The 21808-nt window shown below is 38.8% G+C and overlaps 1 protein-coding gene across 1 annotated transcript in view; it reads right to left on the bottom strand.

The window, feature by feature from the left end:
* Window positions 1-20960, bottom strand: part of LOC135678428 (rRNA biogenesis protein RRP5-like) — a 45879-nt gene extending 24919 nt beyond the window's left edge. The window contains exons 1-17 of the mRNA XM_065191242.1: window positions 20647-20960; window positions 20335-20558; window positions 10836-10976; window positions 10485-10661; window positions 9964-10060; window positions 9683-9795; window positions 9449-9571; window positions 9259-9330; window positions 5746-5838; window positions 4798-4911; window positions 4581-4700; window positions 3833-4018; window positions 3672-3746; window positions 3369-3505; window positions 2424-2558; window positions 1938-2083; window positions 1787-1852 (exon numbers count right to left, since the gene is read on the bottom strand). Of these exons, the coding sequence (XP_065047314.1) occupies window positions 1787-1852; window positions 1938-2083; window positions 2424-2558; window positions 3369-3505; window positions 3672-3746; window positions 3833-4018; window positions 4581-4700; window positions 4798-4911; window positions 5746-5838; window positions 9259-9330; window positions 9449-9571; window positions 9683-9795; window positions 9964-10060; window positions 10485-10661; window positions 10836-10976; window positions 20335-20558; window positions 20647-20827 (2200 nt within the window). The 5' untranslated portion in view covers window positions 20828-20960. The remainder of the gene's footprint in view (window positions 1-1786; window positions 1853-1937; window positions 2084-2423; window positions 2559-3368; window positions 3506-3671; window positions 3747-3832; window positions 4019-4580; window positions 4701-4797; window positions 4912-5745; window positions 5839-9258; window positions 9331-9448; window positions 9572-9682; window positions 9796-9963; window positions 10061-10484; window positions 10662-10835; window positions 10977-20334; window positions 20559-20646) is intronic.
* Window positions 20961-21808: the final 848 nt, after the last annotated feature.

The raw sequence follows: 21808 nt of genomic DNA, 5'->3' as shown, positions 1-21808 counted from the left end.
GGGAGGCTAATTAGGAAGGACTAACACCTAAGTTAGAGGAATAACTCCCTACTCAAAAGTATGCAAACAGCTTCTCGATCGCATCCAGCAAACCTCTCAGTTCGGAGACATGGCAGCGACATGGACAGTAGTGCCTTGACCGACAATGTCAGAAAGTCGATGGTCCCGTCTACATAGTTTGAGAGTGGTGCATAGACCGAGAAACAATATTTTATGTATGCCACCTAAAATTCAGATCATGAAGCTCGACATGGTAATTAGTCATTCTTCTCCAAGCAATAGTATGATGCAAGGATTGAAATATCGTACCGCACTGAAGTTTCGACATCCTCTCGATACAATACGGTACTGTATACCGAGCAATATACCGCTCGGTATACCATTCGATATCAAGGTTCGCAATACCGTACCGTACCGGAGTTTCGATATGGGCTCGGTACCGGTACGGTACGGTATACCGCTCGGTACACCCAGGTGTACCGAGCGGTATATTCAGGCGTGCCGAGCTACAGTAATACTACAGTGTCGGAACGATAACATATGGTCCGCGTACCGAAAGTCTGTCAGACCGGTACATACCGCCCGTACCGGGCGGTACGGACCGATACTGCAAACCATGTTCGATATATATATATATATATATATATATATAGTACCAGTTTACTGTCGGACCGGTACGTACATTCGAAACTGTATACGTTGGTATGATGACAGTTGGTCATTCTTCTTCAAGCAACAATATGATGATCGATCTTATGATATGGAGCAGCCGATCAATAACGAAAATAAAAGTTCCGACATTTACCGTACTCCACACTAGTACATGCCACAATCGTACATACCTCAGGAGTTGCCTCGGACACGTGGTTCACAATAATCAAGTACGACCAATCATATTTATACACCAATGACATACGATGTATCAGTATATTACGTTATGGGATCAATTTCAGGATTGAGTCCGACAAGCATACAAATTGATATACAGATACATAGGATTTAGGACCCCGATTCACTGCCCTGGAGTCTCATCGTTCTTTTTGGTGGTAGAATCAAGTATATCCATCAATCAATTACTTGGTTCATTTGAATCTTAAAGCTTAAGTTGCTTCACAAATAATCTAATAATTCAAATCATTTCTTTGTAAATAATTCAATATCAACGAAACGACAATCCAAAATGTGCCATAAAGCTACCTCTTTAAAGCCCAAAAAAGATATGTACCACTATTCTTTCCCAATTTAGATTATTTTTTTCTAAAATTATACTAAATTTATATTTATTTCTAATTTAAAAACACTAGTCTATTTTTTTCTATTTTCAAAAAAAAATTTAAGCTATTTTTCACCATTTTTCATGTCGTCGATATGCCTCGCAATACGGACACATGATACACTAGTCTAGTCAAACCAGTATGGTAACAATCCGTATGTTGATCAATACGCTACCAAGTACCAAAGCATGAAACTACGAAACTTGATTAAAAGCATGGATAGATAGTAGAGAAAGAAATTGGAAAAGCTTGTGAAATTGTTATTTAGGGATTGACATTCGGAAAATGATAGGAGATAATAAACTAATAAAAACAACATCAAATTGCAAGGACATTATTTGATAGTACTAGTAATTAATTTAATACAAAAAAACCAAATTATAGACTCAACATCATGTTATTTGGTATTCTTGCAGGTAGTAAATAGATTTCAATGAAATCTTGAATGGATAAACTTGACACAAATAAATAGCAATGAGAAAAAAGTGCAAAGGAACAAAATTAGGATATACCTAGCACCACAAGTTGATCGAATTCATATCCCGGCCTCAACAAAGACCTCAGTAAAGTGGCTTGCGCTGACAAAAGTACCAGTTGGGAGTTAGATATTCAATGATACATTAAATAAGTACTTCAATGAAAATTTTTAAATCAAATTCAAACCATGGTGATCTGCTAAATGATCATTAAAAATTGTTCCCTTCAAGTAACCATTCTTAGTAAGACTGACAATGACTGCTGTGGGAGTCAGACGCTCAACAACACTAGAGACAACACAACCCATCTTGACTGCACCATCATCGGAAGTCCTGTCAGTGTTTCAGACATTCAAACATACTTAGATATCAACCAAGGACTTTTAAAAGCATGACAAATCTCCACCTGAATTCAAAAGATAATGAAATGAATTCTATGCAAAGGTTTAGTAGGTTAGATGGAGGAGAAAAACAAGTTTGCTCTCCAACCAAATTATCATTTAATAAATGTAATACAGCTTTGAAGCAAGCATGATGTACACAAAAGTACAGCTACATACTAAGAAACTAAGTTCAACCTTCCTACCCGATCATAATTTGCCAAAAACATTTTGGTAGATATAACCTTTTGGTAGAGACATATAAAGGGAGTTAATTGTAAAGGATTGCAGACCTTTTGGTAGATATAACAAAACTAACACTGATTCTTCGTGAAGAGGTAGCACAACTTATTATTCTACACTTGACCACTTGTCCAACATGATACACAGAGTCTGCTTCAGCTCCTGGCTCCAATCCAAGCTCAGATCTAGATTAGATAAACAAAGAAGCATGTGAAATAATATTAGACACTAAACATTAAATTGAAAGTTGAACTTCACACGTCACTAGATTTTCAAAGTAAGCTCATAAAAAGGCATTTACTTGACAAGTTGCTTGAACAAATTTATATTCTGTCAAGGAAGTTCTATCAGAATTTAGATGTAGAAACATAGTCCAAAGTGGAAAAAGAGATCACTTTACAAAAGCAAAAAAAGGAGATTAGTTTAAAGTTTAAACAATAAAGGAATACAGCCTTCCACAAAAAGGATATAAATGTAGCTGGAGGAAGTATTATTTTAATAAGAACCTACATACATGATACAGAACTAATGGATTTGCACTGTTAGGTTCAGATAATGTTTATGAGTCATGCAAGAAGTTTCAAGCTAGTTACAACTTGCAAGTACTTGCAGAAGCCATAATGGACCCCTTTAGATCATGCTTCCACATCCGAAAAGCTTAGAAACATAGGAAATGCCATTCCAAATGTGGAATCACAATTTTATTTATCCTATTCCACATCCTGTAAGTTAAAAAGGTATGCCATACTTATCTATATATATGCCATTGAATGCAAATAAAATCAAAAAAATGTTTGTCTGAAAACAACATCAGTACCTTTTTGAATCTTTTCTAAAGCAAATACAAATGTTTCATGTCTAATGAAAGATACATGGATCAATACGGACACATAAATGATCAAATTTAAATGACAAACCATTATATGGAAGTAACAAAGATACATAACATTGTAATATATTAGTTCTTCAGGAAAGGAAATAAAAAAAAGTCTAACCTATGAGCAAAACCATGTACACCATTGTAAAACCTCACAAAACAACCATGCTTTTCAATTTTAGTGATCCATCCATGTGTAACTAATCCTTCAGCTGCATCACCATATGATGCTAGCACGTCTAGCTTCGATTTGACCTAATCAGAACACCAGACATAGAATTTAGTAAAAGACAAATATCTAGAATTAAGTATTTAAGAAAAAGTATACATGGCAAGTTTCTGCATCAGCATATATGTATATGTATTTATATATATTAAGAACCAACAGAAACAAATGGGATCATTTTTAAATGAAACATACTAGTGACTTCTTGTATGTGACAGTTATTCGCTTGGATTTACAACCAAGCACACGAAAGAGTAATTCAGCTCCAACCTGCAGAAAGTGCATTCTATAGTGAGAGAAAAAAAACAAACATTTAATAAATTTAGCACAAAAAAAAATAGAGTGAGAACACAGACCATAAATTTTTTAGGTGGCTTTACAATCTCTAGCTCTGACATGTGTGGGAGAGGACATAGTGCTTTAACACCACTTGGGAACTGGACAATTGCACCAAAGTTCTCAACAGCAATGACTTTAGATTTCACCAACATTCCAGGCTTGACATCCGAATGAGTAAAAACAGACCCTTCAAAAGCACTCGCCTGCAAGCACTAACATATCTGAGAAGATCCTAACATATAAACTTTTGTTCCATTGAAGATCAAATCCCAAAATTGTCTCAGAAGAAAAATAAAGGAAATTTGCAATTCTCATGGTCTCAGAAATATTAGATGTTAGATTCATTCAGCTCATCTTCAAGAAATAACCACTAGATATACTACTGGCAACGAGATCCAGTTCTCCTTGAGAGGTAAATAAGTTCCAGTGTCAAGTCAAAATTAGGTCCAGCTCGATTTTGTACATTCAGTTGCTCAAAATTCTTTTTACTATGGTTATTACTTGTCATGTATCTCTTAGAGAGAAATAAAACTACTAATAATAAATTTGAAGTTGTAAATTAGTTTATTTACTGTAAATCAAGAAACAAATATAGGTGAATTTGCTCATGACAGATCTGACACAACTATCTTCACCAATTTAAAGATACCCAAAACCAAATCAAGATGCATATATCAGGTACCATGGAGTTACAAAGTCCATTCAAGTTTAAAGTTTCACTAATGCCCATGAAAATAAAGATGATCAGCTTAACAAAAAATATACCTTCATTGTGCCAGTTGCTAGCCCTTCTAAATATCTCATTCCAAGAATGCGAACACGAACATAATCCCCTTCCTTGAACTTTTTTTCCGGCTTCAGAACTTCATCAGAAGCATCATGTATCTGTTCAAAATAAAATGGAATAAGAATCAGCAACAACTAGGGAGACCCTTCATCATATACCAGTGCCTAAACCATGCAAATCTAATTTTGAACATACACTGACATATGCTGGTGAAGGTGCTGGAGAAGAACGTATCTCAAGAAGAAAACCAAGCCCTCTATCAACTCTTAAAATTTGTGAATTATCATAAATTTCTCCGGTTTGAACATACTACAAAGAACCAACAATTGTTAGCAAAAGTAGAGATACACCCACACAAACAACTGATACATAAAATACATCAGCAAAAATTAATTATACAACAAAAAGACAACTGACCCAACATATGAACGAAAATAAAAAAATTTATTTGAAGAGAACTAGATATCCTCATCACCAATCTAATAAAAGCTGAAACTAAACCAAGGTTTTCATGAGTTGAATTACGAATTACATTGATGCTTAGCTTGACCAGGAATTAAGAGCTTCAGTTAAATGAACTGAGCTCCGTCATGACTAAGCTGGTGAACATTGTCACAGCTCGGCACAGCATGAAAGATGACTTCCCATGCCAGATAAACCAAGGGTTTCAAATTCTCCTAATGAGAAAAGGCTAATATCAAGCAACTCAGTACAAAGCTCGGCTCGGTTTGTGGAAGTCTACTTTCCAGAAAAAGATCATTCAGTAATTAGGACCCAAATAAGGATCTTAGAAGGATTTACCGTCTAAATATCTTGAGTTAATGTAATTGTTGGAACTCATTATGAGCAATAAATAGTATAATTCATCAAAAATGGTACTGGAATAGAAGCCATTGTCGTTGCCGTCCTAAGTCTCTCTTCTTTTTCTTCCCTCCTCTCCTCTTCTAGCTTCTTATCTCTCTTCTTTCACTACTCTCTCTCTCTCTCTCTCTTCACTTGTTCCTACTAGTTTCTACATTATTCAGGCTGCAAGGCTTTGATTCCATGCTAGAGTTTATTGGTTGTGCTACTGAAAAAATGCCTTTGAATCTCTTCAAAAAAAAGAAAAAATTACAGCATTGCAGTAAATTACAGATTACTTACAGCAGGTGGAGCTTTATTATCTATAAGATACTTATTCAAGGTTAGTCCAACAGCTCTAGTTGATGGATCAATAAACAATATCCGAGCATTCACCTACATCGAAAAATGCAAACAGATGGTGAGACGCAAAAAATTAAATATATATGCAGTTGATGAAATTGCAAAGCATGTGGGCAAAAGATAAAACACCAAGAACATCAAGATTCTAATAATATGAGCTCTTCATAACAAAACTTCAATTACAAAAGTCACCATTTAGTAGTTTTTGCATATCAATAGTGCAGTGACATATGCCTAGCCATTTTACTGAATCGACCCTATTGGTCAGGGCCACTTGATCTAGCGAACCAAACCCACTAGTGGATCATATGCAACCTTGCTATGGTCATAAAATGGATTATACCCCATTAGTGGCAGACTTTAACTGTTAAACTATGTATATAACTAGATATTTAACAGTATGTAGAAAGGTAAGCCTGTGTACGTTGATCCTCTCCAAACCCTGCATCGACGAGAGTCTTATGCATTCGGTATGCCTTTTTTTATTAAGGGCATATAGCATGGTTCGCCTTACTGGTCTGTACCAACCAGCTATCGATACGGGATCTACCGAGCTGTGCTAAGCCATACCAAGCGTATCAACACATGATACATAGAGGCATACCGATGTACCGCCCATAACAATCTGCTATTGGACTGATATGTACCGCCCATACCAAGCAGTACACCGTGGTACGACGAACCTTGGCATATAGTAACATTGGTAAGGCATTCAATAACTACAACCGATTCACTATGTTCATTGATGGAAACATGTCCTTGTTTACAGAATTGCTCGTGATAAGTTTAACATGATATGAGCATCTTGAATAGAAGAGATTTTCAACCAAGAATTCAAATATCAGTCCATTACTTGTACTGGTTGGCAACCATACCGGTATGATAATGATACCATCCTTTTTATGCATGCTTGACATCAATTTTGTTTCTGTAAAATTGTCATGTTACTATTGTATTACTAATCATATTACAAAAAATCAAAGAAAAACTTAATACTATTTGTCTTGAAAACGTATAAATGATAATGCTCTTATGTCATATGATGTTGGTAGACGCTGTGCTACAGGTTGATCAGATGTGCAATATTGACAACAGTCTGATCACTGATAGAAAATGGGGTATGTAAATATATGGTTTGGCCAGATATGGTTCTCCACCAAATGGATTTGCACACTGCAATTACTAATGAGAAGTATATGGTTGGTAAAGACCCAAGTTCATGAGTTCTAACAAATTTTGCACTGGCTATCAACTACATGATAAAACCGTTCTTAGTTATCAAGGCTTGGGACAAGCAAAGCAAAAGATATTAAGCATGCATAGGCAGAGTTGGAATGATATTGTTGTAATGGTATATGCTGTTTGATAATTAAATTATTCTGGTTTGATGAAAATTCGATTGGGATTAACTTAATATGGATGAGACAAAAATTAGAAAAGGTCTTAAACTTAGGACAAAGATCAAGTATATATTAACAATTTTAGCAATGTAAGAGAAGCATTGAGAGTGTCGTTGATGTAGGACAGGAGGATGAAGGGCTTGAAAACAGTTTTTATCCTTGTTTCAGATTTAAGAATGGTGGAAGACAACAAGAGAATGTAAATTATTGGTCAATTTAGAGAAAAGAAATAGATATACACCAGATACACACACTCTCAAGAATGCACACTCAGATAAAAGTCACACACCTCTCTACCGATTCACACATGGTCAATGAAATTACACCATTACAGATAATAATATGATTTCACCACTAACATGATGTTAAAAATTTAATGGTCAAGAAAATTACATACCTTGAATTATGACTTTTCGTCAATCAAGGCTTATTAACAAACTTTCTTACTTTAACAATGATGGAAGTCTAAATGGATATTAATCTTTTTCTTTTGACAAAATATTTCAAATGATTAAGAATTCATTGTAGATTATTCATCCAAGGTCAGAAGACTCTGTAGGAATGGAGTCTCCATTCATGCGAAAAATGTTCTCTTTTTTTTTTGCTTCATCTTTTCTTCTCCTAGGCAATCTAGATGAGTTTTATTTAGAAACATAAGATCTCAGCACATGGCAGCTTATCACATTTGCACAAATTTTCCTAAGGAAATAGTGTTATTCCAAAAATAAAAATAAACAAAATTGCTCCTGCATCGATATCTAACAAAAAATACAAGAAGTTCCTGCGAGTAATGGTTTAGATATCTTTTGATTACTCAACAAAATTGACAGATATTGTATACAGAGTAAAAGTTGCAGTTAAAGTGCAGAGAGGCATCAAATATTTTAAATTTCTGTGCCCCTAAGGATGACAGGAAAATTTTAAAAGATGGGTTCAAAACTAGTAATTCTTTATCAATTGCAATGTTGGGCATATAGGCAACATGTACAAGAAGTTTGCACAGTATACATGAGACCATTGAGTTGGATGCACAAAATCACACAAAATGATGCAATACAAACAAACACGTATAAACACCAATAGAGGATAATACAAGGAAATGTTACTTATGTTATAAACATATTCAAAGAAAACATATAGATACCCTGATAAAGCAAGCTGAGTAGCTTAGCTTAGTATTCGTGATGTAAGGAGACATAAAGGAAGTGCTAACAGTACTTTGGAATTAACACAAAATGACTTGTTTGCCCATTGTTTAACTAAAAATACTGCCCTGTAAAAAGCTCGATAGTGAAAAAGTAAATTCCATGTGGTCAACCCAAATAGTTGGGAGTCTTGGGACATTACAAATTGTTGCTACCTGTTAAGAGTGTATTGTTAGCAGGGTTCTTAATTTCGATGTGTACCGCTCAGTACAGGTAGTATGTACCGGTCTGAGAGGATACTAGTACGTGGACCGCACTCTACCGGGCGGTACCAGTGTTTTGACCCCGTATCAGGTGATACAGGGTATGTACCGAGTGGTAACGATCGAAATCCGACCATTACCGAGGCATACTGATCGGTACGCCTCGGATTTCGAACATTACCGAGGTGTACTGGTCGATACACCTCGAATTTCGACCATTACCGAGGCATACCGATCGGTACACTACGATATTTTTTGAGTATTACCTCCAGGTATTTTTGGAGGTTTTTCAGTTCTTTTTGGGCGTACCGTCGGTACACCTTGGTACAGACCGTACCGAACAAGCCAGTATGGACCGAAATTGAGACCTTGATTGTTAGTATTTGAAAAAGAACATACCGTAACCAACCACATTAATGTGACGTATTGAGCAACATAATCACTAGTTAGAACAAACAACATGCTTGTTTCGCAAGGGGATGGGAAAGCAAGTGTCTACAAGCGGGCATGTAAACCTTTTTATAAGCAATAACTGTTAGAACAATTCACCGAATGAGCAGATAGTTGGAAAGCATATTAGATAATGAAAATTATCCAATAGCATAATTTTGATTGACCAATGCCCAGAAATGGAAATATAATTACCTTTTTGTTTTGATTGTAATTGTCTTTCCACGTTCCACTATGGAATGTGTTCTCCAAATGGAAAATGTCTACCTGTCAAAAAGATGATCAAGGACTAAATCTAGATGGTAATGCAACTTTTACGACAATATGGTTGTATGGCTCAGAGACAACAGAGGCAAACAAAAATAACATTAAGTGAGAACCTTACTGTTCCAGTAAAGTATGTAAGAAATGACACCATAATCCCATTTTCAAGGGTAGAACGGACTCGAGCATTGACCATCATGCCAGGAACCAAAAGGTCAATGGAGAGCCCTTTCAAATCTTTAATCTATAAAAAAAATTGATTATTGCAAGAGATAATGAATTTAAACAAAAAGTCAGATGGTAATCTAAGAATGCAAATAACTAGATGAGGTGAAAGTTTCAACTTGAAACGTACTATAAATTTTGAAACCAAATCTGAATCTGAATCAACGTGAACAACAGCTCGAGCTTTGTCAATGTCCTTGACAACACACTGCATAATTTGTCCAGTGAAAATTTGATCACCATCTGCAAAATAAAAGACTTGAGAATGCACATCAAAATGGGCAACTTCAATATTATTTCGCATATCATAAGTGGAACTAAATCAACAAAATTATGTAACAAACATTCAGAAAGAGACAGTAATGAGCATAAGAATACACATCTATGTATGCAAGTGGCTGGGTTAGCTACCTCTTTCATTCTTCGGCAAAAAGCCAGTAAAAGATGATACTCCAAAAAAAAGAATGTAGCCATGGTCCTCAACACTCTTTACTTGTGCATTCAGAACCTGTAAAGCAAAGAAATAATTAAATTGTTTTCAATTTGCATGGACCAAAATTCATGATCTGAGATAACATGAAAACATAGGATAGAAGTACCATATATACAATGAAGATTGATGCTGTATGCCATGAATATGGGCAAGGAAATGAAATGAAAATAAAATAAAATCAAAGAGGTTCTGAAAAATATTAGTCAGTCACAAGTATGTTGGAAGCAAGAACAACAATATATACCCTCAAGCAGTGAGACTTGTTCTGTTCCTAAATACCTATTGCCTTTCAGCTACCAGTTCATTATTCATTAAATATATAAATTAAAAAATTAAATTTGAAGAAAAGACGGATCAGGAAAGCCAGAACTGTTTTTAGATTACTTAACCGAACACGATATTTTCTAACTATTTATCCTCTAAAATTGTTATGAAATACCATTCCATCTTGAATTGCATCTAGAGTCAGGCCCTTGTGCAGCAAACTTAGTCGTAGTGACAACCAAATTCTTTTGTTTCCTTTTCCATCTTTCTTGTCATCATCCACCCGTAACACAACACAGGACACAAGCTGTCCAACATGAAATATGCTGGATAGAAAGTAACCTTCAGAAACCTGCAAAATAGAAGACAAAAAGCTATAACCATAGCATATATCTTCATCAATATGAAAGCAAAATCAACAGTTCCGAAGAATTTAGTTATAAAATGACAAATGCAGCCACAGGCAGCATTTTTTAGCATCCTACAGAAAATTTATTTTACAAGCAAGATATTTCTCTTCTTATACCTTATCTCCATTAGATATGGGTATGTCTGTAACTTCCTCTGCATGAACAAATCCTCTCAGCCCCCCCGGAAGACTGATCACGAGGTCTTTTCGATTAACCTCAACAATTACGCCCCAAAGCTTCATTCGTGGAGAAATATTCTGTATAGGGAGTGAAATTTATACTGTGATCTCCATGGCAATGCAAAAGTGACATTCTTCAGGTAAATAAAATATTACACAAAATCAGAAGGTACGATATGGCTATGCAACATTGTTGAAGTTCACATAAGCATGCAATTGATAGTAAATGAGTTATATCCTTTTAATAATAGTAATTTCATATCCTTATTGAAATATGTGTCCTGGTAATAATTGCTAAAAAATCGATATTAACATGATACTGCAAAGCTTCACCAAGTTGACATGACTCCCACAGCATGTGCAACAACATGATATCAGTCGCATTATCTATATGACAGTATACAACAAACAAGTGACAATACAGTATCGTGTGTTAACACTTAATCCTCATTTTCTGTCCTCTTTCGTGGGGACTTACTTTACTAATTAGTTTGAATTGATCATCATTTATAGCACATCCAATCATCATCCCAACCATAGTTCACAAAATCAGGTATTATAGGATTGGGATCAGCATGAAGGTTTTAACCAGTGAGATAGGCATTAATCCATAAAAAAGTTAAAAATACTACAAAACCACAAAATGGAAAATATATGAAAAATTAAAGTTTTGTAAATTAAAATACTATATGCTAAAAGATTTATATTTCCTCACATTACTCAACGAATATAACTCTCTTAAAAGACATATGAAATCATAACCAAGGCTCGCTAAACCATAGCATACCGCTCGGCACGGGCGATATATACTGATCTGATAAGGGACGAGTACGGGTGGGACATCGGTACGCTCCCATGTACCATGCGTCGGTATGCTCAAAATGGTTCAATACAGCTCGGTACGTACCGTACCAATAACTGATCGATACACCGTACAGACCGGTAAAGCGAACCATGATCAAAACTTAAAAATTAAAAATTGTATACAAAATAGACAAGTACTTGTAGAGACTAATTTAATAAAAATAAATTAAACATATCCATTAGTAATATATTTAACAAACAAATTACGATAGTGACCATCATAAAGATCATACAAATGACTCAAGTATTAATCATATACAACTTAGAAAATATTGATGGAATCCTTGTAGGTTTGACGCTTCACTAAATCACCACGCACACAAAGCATACACTCAATTAATAGTTAAAAAATCAATAGTTCTAAAAAATTGGACGAAAACAAGTTTTACTTGTCATCTCTACAGAATTACAAAATCAAATTGACCTAAGGGTTGGGTGGCTTCTCCTCCATCATGATCTATCTTTATGTGACGCTTCTTCACCCCCCTCCTTACCTCCACCATAGTGCCCCTGGATCTAGGGATACAGGCCCTATTGTACCATCAGGTAGCAACCAACAAGCCAGAACATGACTAAGCATCCCTTCTCCCGCCTTCCCCAACACTAGGGTGGGTCTCTTTTGAAACGCTCAAAAATTTGGAGACTAGAAAACCAGCAGCTCATTTGAAGTGAATATCTTGAAGATCCAAGATCATCCCCATCTAGCACTTTAGTTGGATCTAGATGAGGTAAATCAAAACAGTGGAAAACTAGCATCTGTGTGAGTTTTTTGGACACTCACCTCTTCTAATTGCGTTGAAACTGTCTCTACATATGCTTTGGGGCGTCACAAGTGAATTGCAAGTCATAGATCTTGCTGCAGGTTTTTTTAGTTTCAAGTTCTCCTCTGAGTTGAATAGTTTAGAAGTTATTACTAGTAAACCTAAGTTTACTAGAGGATAGGCCTTTACCCTCTTCCCTTTGAAACCAATCTACCAACACCTTCTTGAGAAGGTGGTTGTCTAACATGGGTGCAGTTCCTGGGTCTCCCGACAGAATTTCTTCCACAAAATCATGTTCTACGGTTTGCATTTTGATGGATTCTTCTAATGCTTTGCCTCAATGTTCTGCATTCACAGTTGTAGGCTGAAGTTTATTGTTATGCAGTGAAATCCATCTTCTCTTTTTGTTTCTTCCAATCTTTCATCTCTGATTGAGATTGATGGTTTGGTCAATTTCAACCAATTTATGGTTATATGAACCAGAAAAAAATTGGCAAAATTAAATCAATCTGACAATATTAATATGGATAGTGCCTATTGAATTACGAACTATATCGCACAACTTTCTGGAATAGGTTAAAAGCTAAAAATACGAATGATGACACATGATTTCCTTATGGGTTGTTATTTTTTTTTCGTTAGAACTTTCCTGGTAAGATAAATTAACTTGGTAATTCTGTAACATTAGTTCACTAATAATTAATAATGTTACTATTCCATTGCAAGATTGATGAATTCTATGCAGCCATCATATATGGCAACAAAATAAAATGAAATGGACTAATTAAGGTTTGAATATCACTCTAATAACAATTTTTCCAACCTTTCAAACTAGTATGGCATATCAGGCATCATACCAACTTGTACCACATTGTAGTAGAAAAATAATAAAGACAGTAAAACAACCAGTACACAGAACACACCAAGTGATTGCATAGCCCATCACCAGTTCTTGATCAAATCAATATAACCCATCCAATTGATGGTTAAAACCACAGGTCTAATATGGTTAAGCACCGGCAAACAACAATCAGCATGGTCCCTGACATACAGAGAAGGCTTGTGCCTCCTGTATGGACCTATGCACACTCCATCATGTATCCACCAAACTGCAAAGAACATGGCACTTGAAACACTCCACCATACTGTAACGGACAAACTTCTAAACAAGATGTTGGATGTAATGCTTATGTCTGTCCGTTGTCTTTTGGCATGTTCATGCCTTGTATAGCAGGTAGAGGGGCGGCCGAAGGCTTATAAGTCCCATTTTAGTTGGGTTGGTGGCCTCTTTAGGCTTGTAAATAAAGGTTGTGTCATGTGGACACGTTCGAGAGCTTTTCGGTCTGTAATGGACCATTTTACCCTTTGTTGTGCAACTATTCAGAGCTTGTAAAGTCTGTTTGTAATTTGCATTGTCTATGAAGTGTTTTTCGGACATGTTTGCTTGTGGATCCCGATTGAGGCGTTCTTTTAACCCGTTCTCTCTTTTGTTGGTCCTAAGGGACAATGGGAGGCTTCGAGGAGGCTGACCTTTGCGGACGGACGCGCGAGGGTGCCGCACGCCTTAGGCAAAACCAGCTAAGGTTGTGACATTATGGTATCAGAGCGGGACAAGCACTCATAGAAACACTTGACATGCAAACGTGGGGGACCTAGCGGGGCTGCGTCGAGGGCAGTCAGCACACGCGCGACCGTTTGAGGGAAAACGGGCATGGAGATGTAGGGAAAAGAGTCGCTCAGAGGAGCGGGCATCTAACATTGGCATTCAGTGGAATGGCCAACCCTTCGCGCAAGAGGCACCACGAGAACAGACAAGCTTGGAAGAATTTGGAGCGCACAAAGGTTGGGATGGCTGAGTTTGAGCTACGGCTCAACGTTGACAACCATACTTGATGGTGCTCTAGGCAGGCGAGGCGCATGGCAAGAATGAGACCATCCAAGGTGGAATGAGTTGCCCAACGACCAAAAGAGTTATGCAAAGCTCACAGAGGTGAGGGGAATTGCTAACTCGAAGAATTTGGTACTCATGCATGGGCTTGTATGCGGACGATGGAATGTTCGTGGCCATCCCAAGGCGGCCGAGACTCGGCGCCAATGGAGCATTAAAACTTTCTCTTCGGCATGCAAAGGATACGTCCGTAGAAGGCTGAAGTGTGCAACGAGTTCAGCATGTTGCTAGGCCTTGAGGGGTGCAGTGGTGGCTGTATTGACGTGGAGGCGCAATCTAGCAAGTGCGTTTGCAAGAGGCAGAACAATGCACAGTTTGTTCAGCAGATCTGAGTAGTCCAAGGGGATGGTGGTCTCCGAAACGAAGAGAGATGTTGCTCCAACGGGACAGTTATCTAGGAGGGATAAGTCTCGGCACTCCAGAGGGAGAATCATGTGAGACGGACTTCACATGTTGAGGAGATGGAACTCACAAACAACAACTTCACGAAGCTCGATGGACCGAGCAAGCGGCGAGGAGTTGTCGCTTGATCTCGCTCGAGAGAATGCATTGGTGGATGCATTGCGAGATCAAGTGGGGGAGCGACCGGAAGCAACTTAAATGAAGGCACACTTAGAGTCGATATGGAGATCGGACTCAAAGGAGGGCTGACCCGTGAAATGGTGGGCGCGAGGGCCACCATCGACTCAATGCAAAAACGAGGAGCGGAGCAACTTGGGTGTAACTTGGCGAAGTACCCAAGTCGCCCGAAGGGAGCCAGCAGAGAAGTTGAAACATGGAGCAGAAGCACAGTGCTTTCCTTAGACAGAGGTCAAAGACATGAACTCTTGCAGAGGCAAGGGTAGGATCATGTTGTTCCATGGGTCCTTCATCCTGACGGAGCGGACTCATCTTGCATGGTGCCAAAGACGAAGGGAGCTTCGCGGCACATGCACCTTAACTCGGAAGTGCATTTGATGGAGGAACTAAGGCGACTCAACTTGCGGAGGCGAAGTTGGGTTCAGAAGGCCTTAGCACGGGGCAAGAGGACGCAGAGGCGGGTACTCTTGAAGAATATGCCACAGTGTTGCCATTTGAGTTGCTATGAAGGAAGCAGTGCGCAGCGGAGATTGTGCTGGTAGGGGCAGAGGCCCAGGATCCAGACAATGGTGCACAGATTACAGTGAAGTCGGTGGACTTCGAGAGCTATTAGGCGACGGACTGTCCTAGAGCGGTGCTTCATCTAGGTGTGACCCAGGAGTGGGTGGATGAAGGTCGATTGCCAGAGGAGCGAACAAAATCGAAGGTGGAAGGGACCCTGCGATGTATTGGCAGAGGCCACACATGAAGGGTTCACAATTCGAGTTTATTCCACAAGGAGGATCAGAATGCAATGGAGATGTCACCAGGAGACGACATGGTGCAGCGGATCGTGGTGGAACAGTTCGTGGCAATGCGATACACACAATCCGTCCCGTGAGGGATGAGATCATATGGAGGTATGATCGGGAGCTACTGGAAGCTCCACTTCGGTGAACAACACGACGGCAAGAAGGGCTATGGATTCAAGGAGTGAAGGCCATGGTACCGCAGAGGCGGGTCTTCCGGGCGTGCATCGAATTTTGCATCGGATGAAAGCCTTGGTCATCAGCATATGGGGGCTGTGTTCCACCAAGGGAAAAGTTCGAATGCAAGTACCAGTGAGTTCCATGGGAGGGACTTGATCATACAAAGGTATGATCGAAGCAGCTGGAGAGTTGGACTGCTCCAGAGCTTATATTCGCTTAAGGGAGCCCGACAAGTCAGAGGACAAGGTCGAGTAAGCGAACGTTGCTACCAAGGAAGCTAAGGAGAACAGAATCGGTGCAAACTCTACAACGTGATGGCAGAGGCCATGCATGGGAGTTGCAGTCTGTCTTTCCATCGACCAAACAGACTGCTTGGAGAACACAGAGGTGTTGAAGCAGGGGGTCGAAAGGGGCGAGGAAGCGACGACGAGTCCAGAGGGACTTAGCTACCCAAAATCAAGCATCAGTTAGAATGGAGGTGGACTCAGAGGAGTACCACGGAGACATCTCTACTGATTGTGAAGAAAAGGGATACAGAGGCGAGGCGACGGATAGTAGGGCCATGGGCATGCCAACGCCATGGTACCGCAGAGGCGGGACTTCCGTGCAAGTCATTGATCCCTTGCTCTCATGGAGGGAGAGCGCTTGGTCGTAAAAAGGGCCGAGGAGGTGGAGCATGCAGAGGCAATCTCCAAGTACCGAGACAAGGCTGAAGGGCAGAGGCCAAGAAACTTCGTAAGACCGGTGTCAACAAGTTTCTCATCAAGATAGCCGTAAGTGAAGGACTTCGGGTCATGCAAGAGTGCACGACCAAGGAACGAAGCAGGCAGTACGCGGTGCTGTACCTTTGCTACTCGGTGGAGTAGGCGGCAGGGTTGATGGAGAAGACGGTACAATCCCAAAGGCGACCTCATCTATCAGAGAATTACTCCACGTTGGGGTGAAAACTTCCCGCATTCCAGAAGTTCGATGGCATTGAGAAGGTGAATCACAGTAGCCAACTCAACGCAAGGAGTGCAAACACTTCAAGTGCTTCAGAAGTGTGAGCAAAGAGCAGGCGAAGACTAGTAACCAGCTCGATGCATGAAGTACAACCTCGAGGAGGCGGGCGAAGTCAAAGTAACCTTTGCCTTCTCAACTCTTAAGAGAATAGGCGAAACCGAGTACCCCAGTTCTCTTATCTATCCAGCAGAGGAGCTCTGCACAAGTTCAAAGACCCTTCGAAGATAATGGAAGACAATAGTTGTCAAATCCTCACCAATGGTGATCAGTGCTACTGAGAGTAGATCGTCCGCTTCATTTCCCAACGAAATGCCAATCGAAAGCGGAAGTGATGCGAACCTACTTGGATGTGACAACTAACTGAAAGAAGAGTCAATGAGCAAATTTTATGGAGGAAGGACCCAAAACTTCAGAAGTTTGCGAGGCGATGCTCGTTAAAGCTCCAACAAGCATCCACCCAGTTCAAGCAGCATGTGGAAATTTTGAGAGACTGGCGCAGAAAAGATGGTCTTTTCCTTCATTTGGTGGATCCGCAAGAATCGACAAGGATCAACACAACTCAGCCAACCCCCCCCAACAGAGTCAGAGTCATTGGTGAGTTGTAGCAGCATGGCGGATTAAAGGGTCGACTACTCAAAAAAAAACAGCAGCGTAGAGCAGCTGGGAGCCAGGAGGCGCATTGCAGCTGGAGCGGAAGATTGAAGACTCAGCAAAGGCGAAGAGTTGCAGTGTTCACAAAGGCTTCGACGAGGACGTCGAAGGGATAAGTGGGGGAGAATGTAACGGACAAACTTCTAAACAAGATGTTGGATGTAATGCTTATGTCTGTCCGTTGTCTTTTGGCATGTTCATGCCTTGTATAGCAGGTAGAGGGGCGGCCGAAGGCTTATAAGTCCCATTTTAGTTGGGTTGGTGGCCTCTTTAGGCTTGTAAATAAAGGTTGTGTCATGTGGACACGTTCGAGAGCTTTTCGGTCTGTAATGGACCATTTTACCCTTTGTTGTGCAACTATTCAGAGCTTGTAAAGTCTGTTTGTAATTTGCATTGTCTATGAAGTGTTTTTCGGACATGTTTGCTTGTGGATCCCGATTGAGGCGTTCTTTTAACCCGTTCTCTCTTTTGTTGGTCCTAAGGGACAATGGGAGGCTTCGGGGAGGCTGACCTTTGCGGACGGACGCGCGAGGGTGTCGCACGCCTTAGGCAAAACCAGCTAAGGTTGTGACAATACGTAACATTAACCAATCATCTTTGAATAAAATAATATCTAATAAAGTTCATCAAGGATAGGAAAGAAAGTTGTAGATCAATCTCAGATGTCAAGCGCAAATACATCTGAGGCTAAAATTTCTAAAGCAAGGGACCTTGATTGAGGGGCTATTTTGGCATTAAAGTAGTTCAGATGGTGGGCCTGGCTAGAAACAAGCTTATGACAACAATGTTGGATCTCCCTAGTCCCAAATGACTCCTACTTATAACACAAAGTTCTTGGTCCCAATATGCACATCTTCATAGCAATGGACAGCAGATTTCATCAGTATGCAGTAAGAAGAGAATGAAGTGGGTAGAAGACAATGAAACATGAAAAAGATTATTTGCAGGAAGGAAAAATCAAGAGATAAGAAAAGTTAAGGCAAGATTTTTTACACTCAAAGAGGCACAAAAGTTAATCATCTTTGTTACCATAGGGCTAACTACTATTCTAAGAGAGATCATAAAGATTGACTCAGACATAAAAAACAATAGAGGATGCCCGTTGAAAAGTTGTTGTGATACAAATCCAACCCAATCTACACCAGACCAATCGGGCATTTCACTTAAACAAGTGTGGCCTCAAACCAACAAGAGCAAACTATCTTGAAGATTCAAAAGACACCATATCCAGGTTTGGATTCGATCCGAGACCTTAGCCAAGCCCTGAGTCAAGACCTAACTGAGTCTCAAGACTTAAGGAAAATCCTAATCCTCATTAGAAAGAAATAGAATTGCATTTTCAGTGTTATTTTCATAGGCAACTTTCAAAAGCATCAATAGCCATAATTTGTGTCAACTATATGGGCGTCGTATAGAATAGGCAAGTTATTTTCCCAATTAGAATCATATTTTAAAAGATAGAATCCTGATACAGGATCCTCGGCATGCAGAATTAACTTTCATCCTTCAGAAATGACCCCAATTAAGTCTAACTTCATTTGGGATAAGCAAGTGAAGGAAGAGTTTAAAAATAAATTACTCGCAAGCCTTAAAACTATAGAAGAATCCAAAATTGTCAATAATATTCTCTCTCCTCTGGTTCTCCTATTCCCTCTCTTGCCTCTCTTCACCTCCATGCGTCTTCTCTCTTCTCTTCTCTTTAATATCTCTCCTGGTCGACACATTCCTCCCCCAAACAAAGCAGACCCTTGATAAGACAGTACTTATTGTATCAAAATAAGGAGCAATCAAGTCCACCTAGAACTGATAATAAGAAACTATTCAAACAACATAGTATAAGCCAAATGGAGATTGACATAGAAATAAGTGATAATCAGACAAACAAGACCTTTAACGAAAGAGACAACCTGTCAAAGAATCTAGCATCAATTTTCTGCTCCTAAACAAGACTAAGATTAAACAAATAAATGCCTATGATATAGACAGCTCCAACACCTAGGCTATGTGCCTGTATCATTCATTCTGAAAAGTTAGCAATTTACTTGTTTTGACTGAATAAATAACTATTTTAATGATAATTCTTAATCCTTCAGATTTTCTATTATCAACTAGCCACAGATTTAGATAACAACTAACTTCACATGGTCTAAAACACTTTGAGATCATATCCCTAGGCCCACATCAGAAGTAACGATTAGCGAGAGAAGATATGAGCTCACGAGATTCTCCAAAAAATAAATAACCAAGAGAAAATCACACTTCTCACATGCTAATACAAACATCGAATGTACTGGCACAAAGGAGAAAGATTTATCGGTCATAGATTTACATGTCATGAAGTCCACATGCAATGCAGCTCATTGCAACCAAGAAAAGAGACGAGCAAAGGTAAAACTAAAATGAAAACTACCATTAATTTCTGAAAAGGTTAATTCGGATAGCAGAAGAACTTTGGTTCAGCGATTGATTTTGTAGGGAAATCATGTCTTGGGTCAAAAACTAAAGCTCTTTGTATCCAAATTTTGGTTTACCAATGTGATAGCAAAAACAATTACAAGCACAGCTTATTTCCAAAATGAGAAATGTAAAAGAACCATCTTTAAAAATATTCACAAAACCGATCCCAATAAAAGCTGAACGCGCAGGTACAAGCAAACTCATACCTTTAAAGTGATTCGATTAGCAAACCTAGGAAGCTTCCCAGTGATACCATCACCAAAAAGAGAACCCAAATCATTGTCAAAATCGAGCGACGATCCCTTCAGCCCCTTCTTCTTCCTTGCCTTACCCTTACCCTTCCTCGAATAACTTTCCTCCCTTTCAAACTGAGCTTCGGCCTCTGCCCGAGCGTCCGCCTGCTCCTGTCGACTCAGCAAGCTCCCCCCACCTACATCCACCAAACAAACCCAAAAAACGATAATTTTCAGCCTAACGATCAGCAATGGACGTTGAGACGGATGGACGGAGTTCCAAACCTCTGGGGAAATCGGGATCATCGGCTTCGACGAGTAAGGAGGTCGGAAGCTCCGCGGGAGCGGTAAGGGTGTCTGTTGCCTCCTTCCTAGCCTTCTTGACTGGCTTTCGAAGCTTCGAACCGTCGTCGGCGCTCCTTTTCTCGGGCTTCCTCTTCTTCTTATGCTCACTGCCAGCGGCCATCGTCTCCGGGAGATAAGAGAGCGAAACACGCACACACAACCCGAGAGAAGGACGAGATGAGTCGAACGGCGACGGGGCGGGCAGAGAAGGACGTAAGGGCTTAGGTTTTTGGCGGAAGGGTTTTGGGGCGGGGTCACTTGACCGGATCATGTTTATAAAGGCGACGGTTGGACCGACCGGTTCGCTTATATATATATATATATATATATATATAAGCATAAAAATGATAATATGTTATATGTTATAAAAAAAAATTTATGTCAAAATTGAAAACAAATAACAATATATCAAATTTAAGATACATACCTTTCAATATCGTTTGACAAAAAAATTATCTAATATGTAAGGTTACCATCTTCATATTCAAACCCTGTGCAATTATTGTGTCACGTATCTATGTCTCGTATTTTTGCTCATCTCATCACACATCATGTCATGTCAATACATGTTTAGTCCTTACTATATATTGTCTATATATAAATAAGGGTAAATGGTCTAGAATATATAATTATGAGAGTTACTTATCATCATGTCATGTCATCATATTTTTTGTTAGGTTATAACTTTCATCACAACTCAATCATATTTATAATATATCTTATCATTTAGATAGGATTACATAATCTAACACTACTAGCATCATTTTCATATTTCAAACAAAAACATTACAAATATCTTCTCTACATAATAATAATTATATATGATGGAAGAAGTCATATGAATATTATTTTCTATAAAAAAACTTATAACAAAAAAATATACAAAAGAAGATAAATCTATTATGTCCATTGGATTAGAAACATAATTTTTTTTGCACAACAATATGACACCAAATAAGTTGTATGATCGTTATGACAAAGAAAAAATGTATCAAAAAAGAAAATTCATGCAGATTCACTTTAACAAATAAAAATTACAAATTTATTCTTTGCACAAGTTTATGAAACTAGATAAGTTTTGCGAACGATGTCTCGTAGAAAA

Source organism: Musa acuminata, chromosome BXJ1-7 (assembly GCF_036884655.1).
Source record: "Musa acuminata AAA Group cultivar baxijiao chromosome BXJ1-7, Cavendish_Baxijiao_AAA, whole genome shotgun sequence".
NCBI classification, from domain to species: domain Eukaryota; kingdom Viridiplantae; phylum Streptophyta; class Magnoliopsida; order Zingiberales; family Musaceae; genus Musa; species Musa acuminata.
The sequence above is the reverse complement of the archived record's forward strand: the minus strand, read 5'-3'. Positions and strand labels throughout refer to the sequence as shown.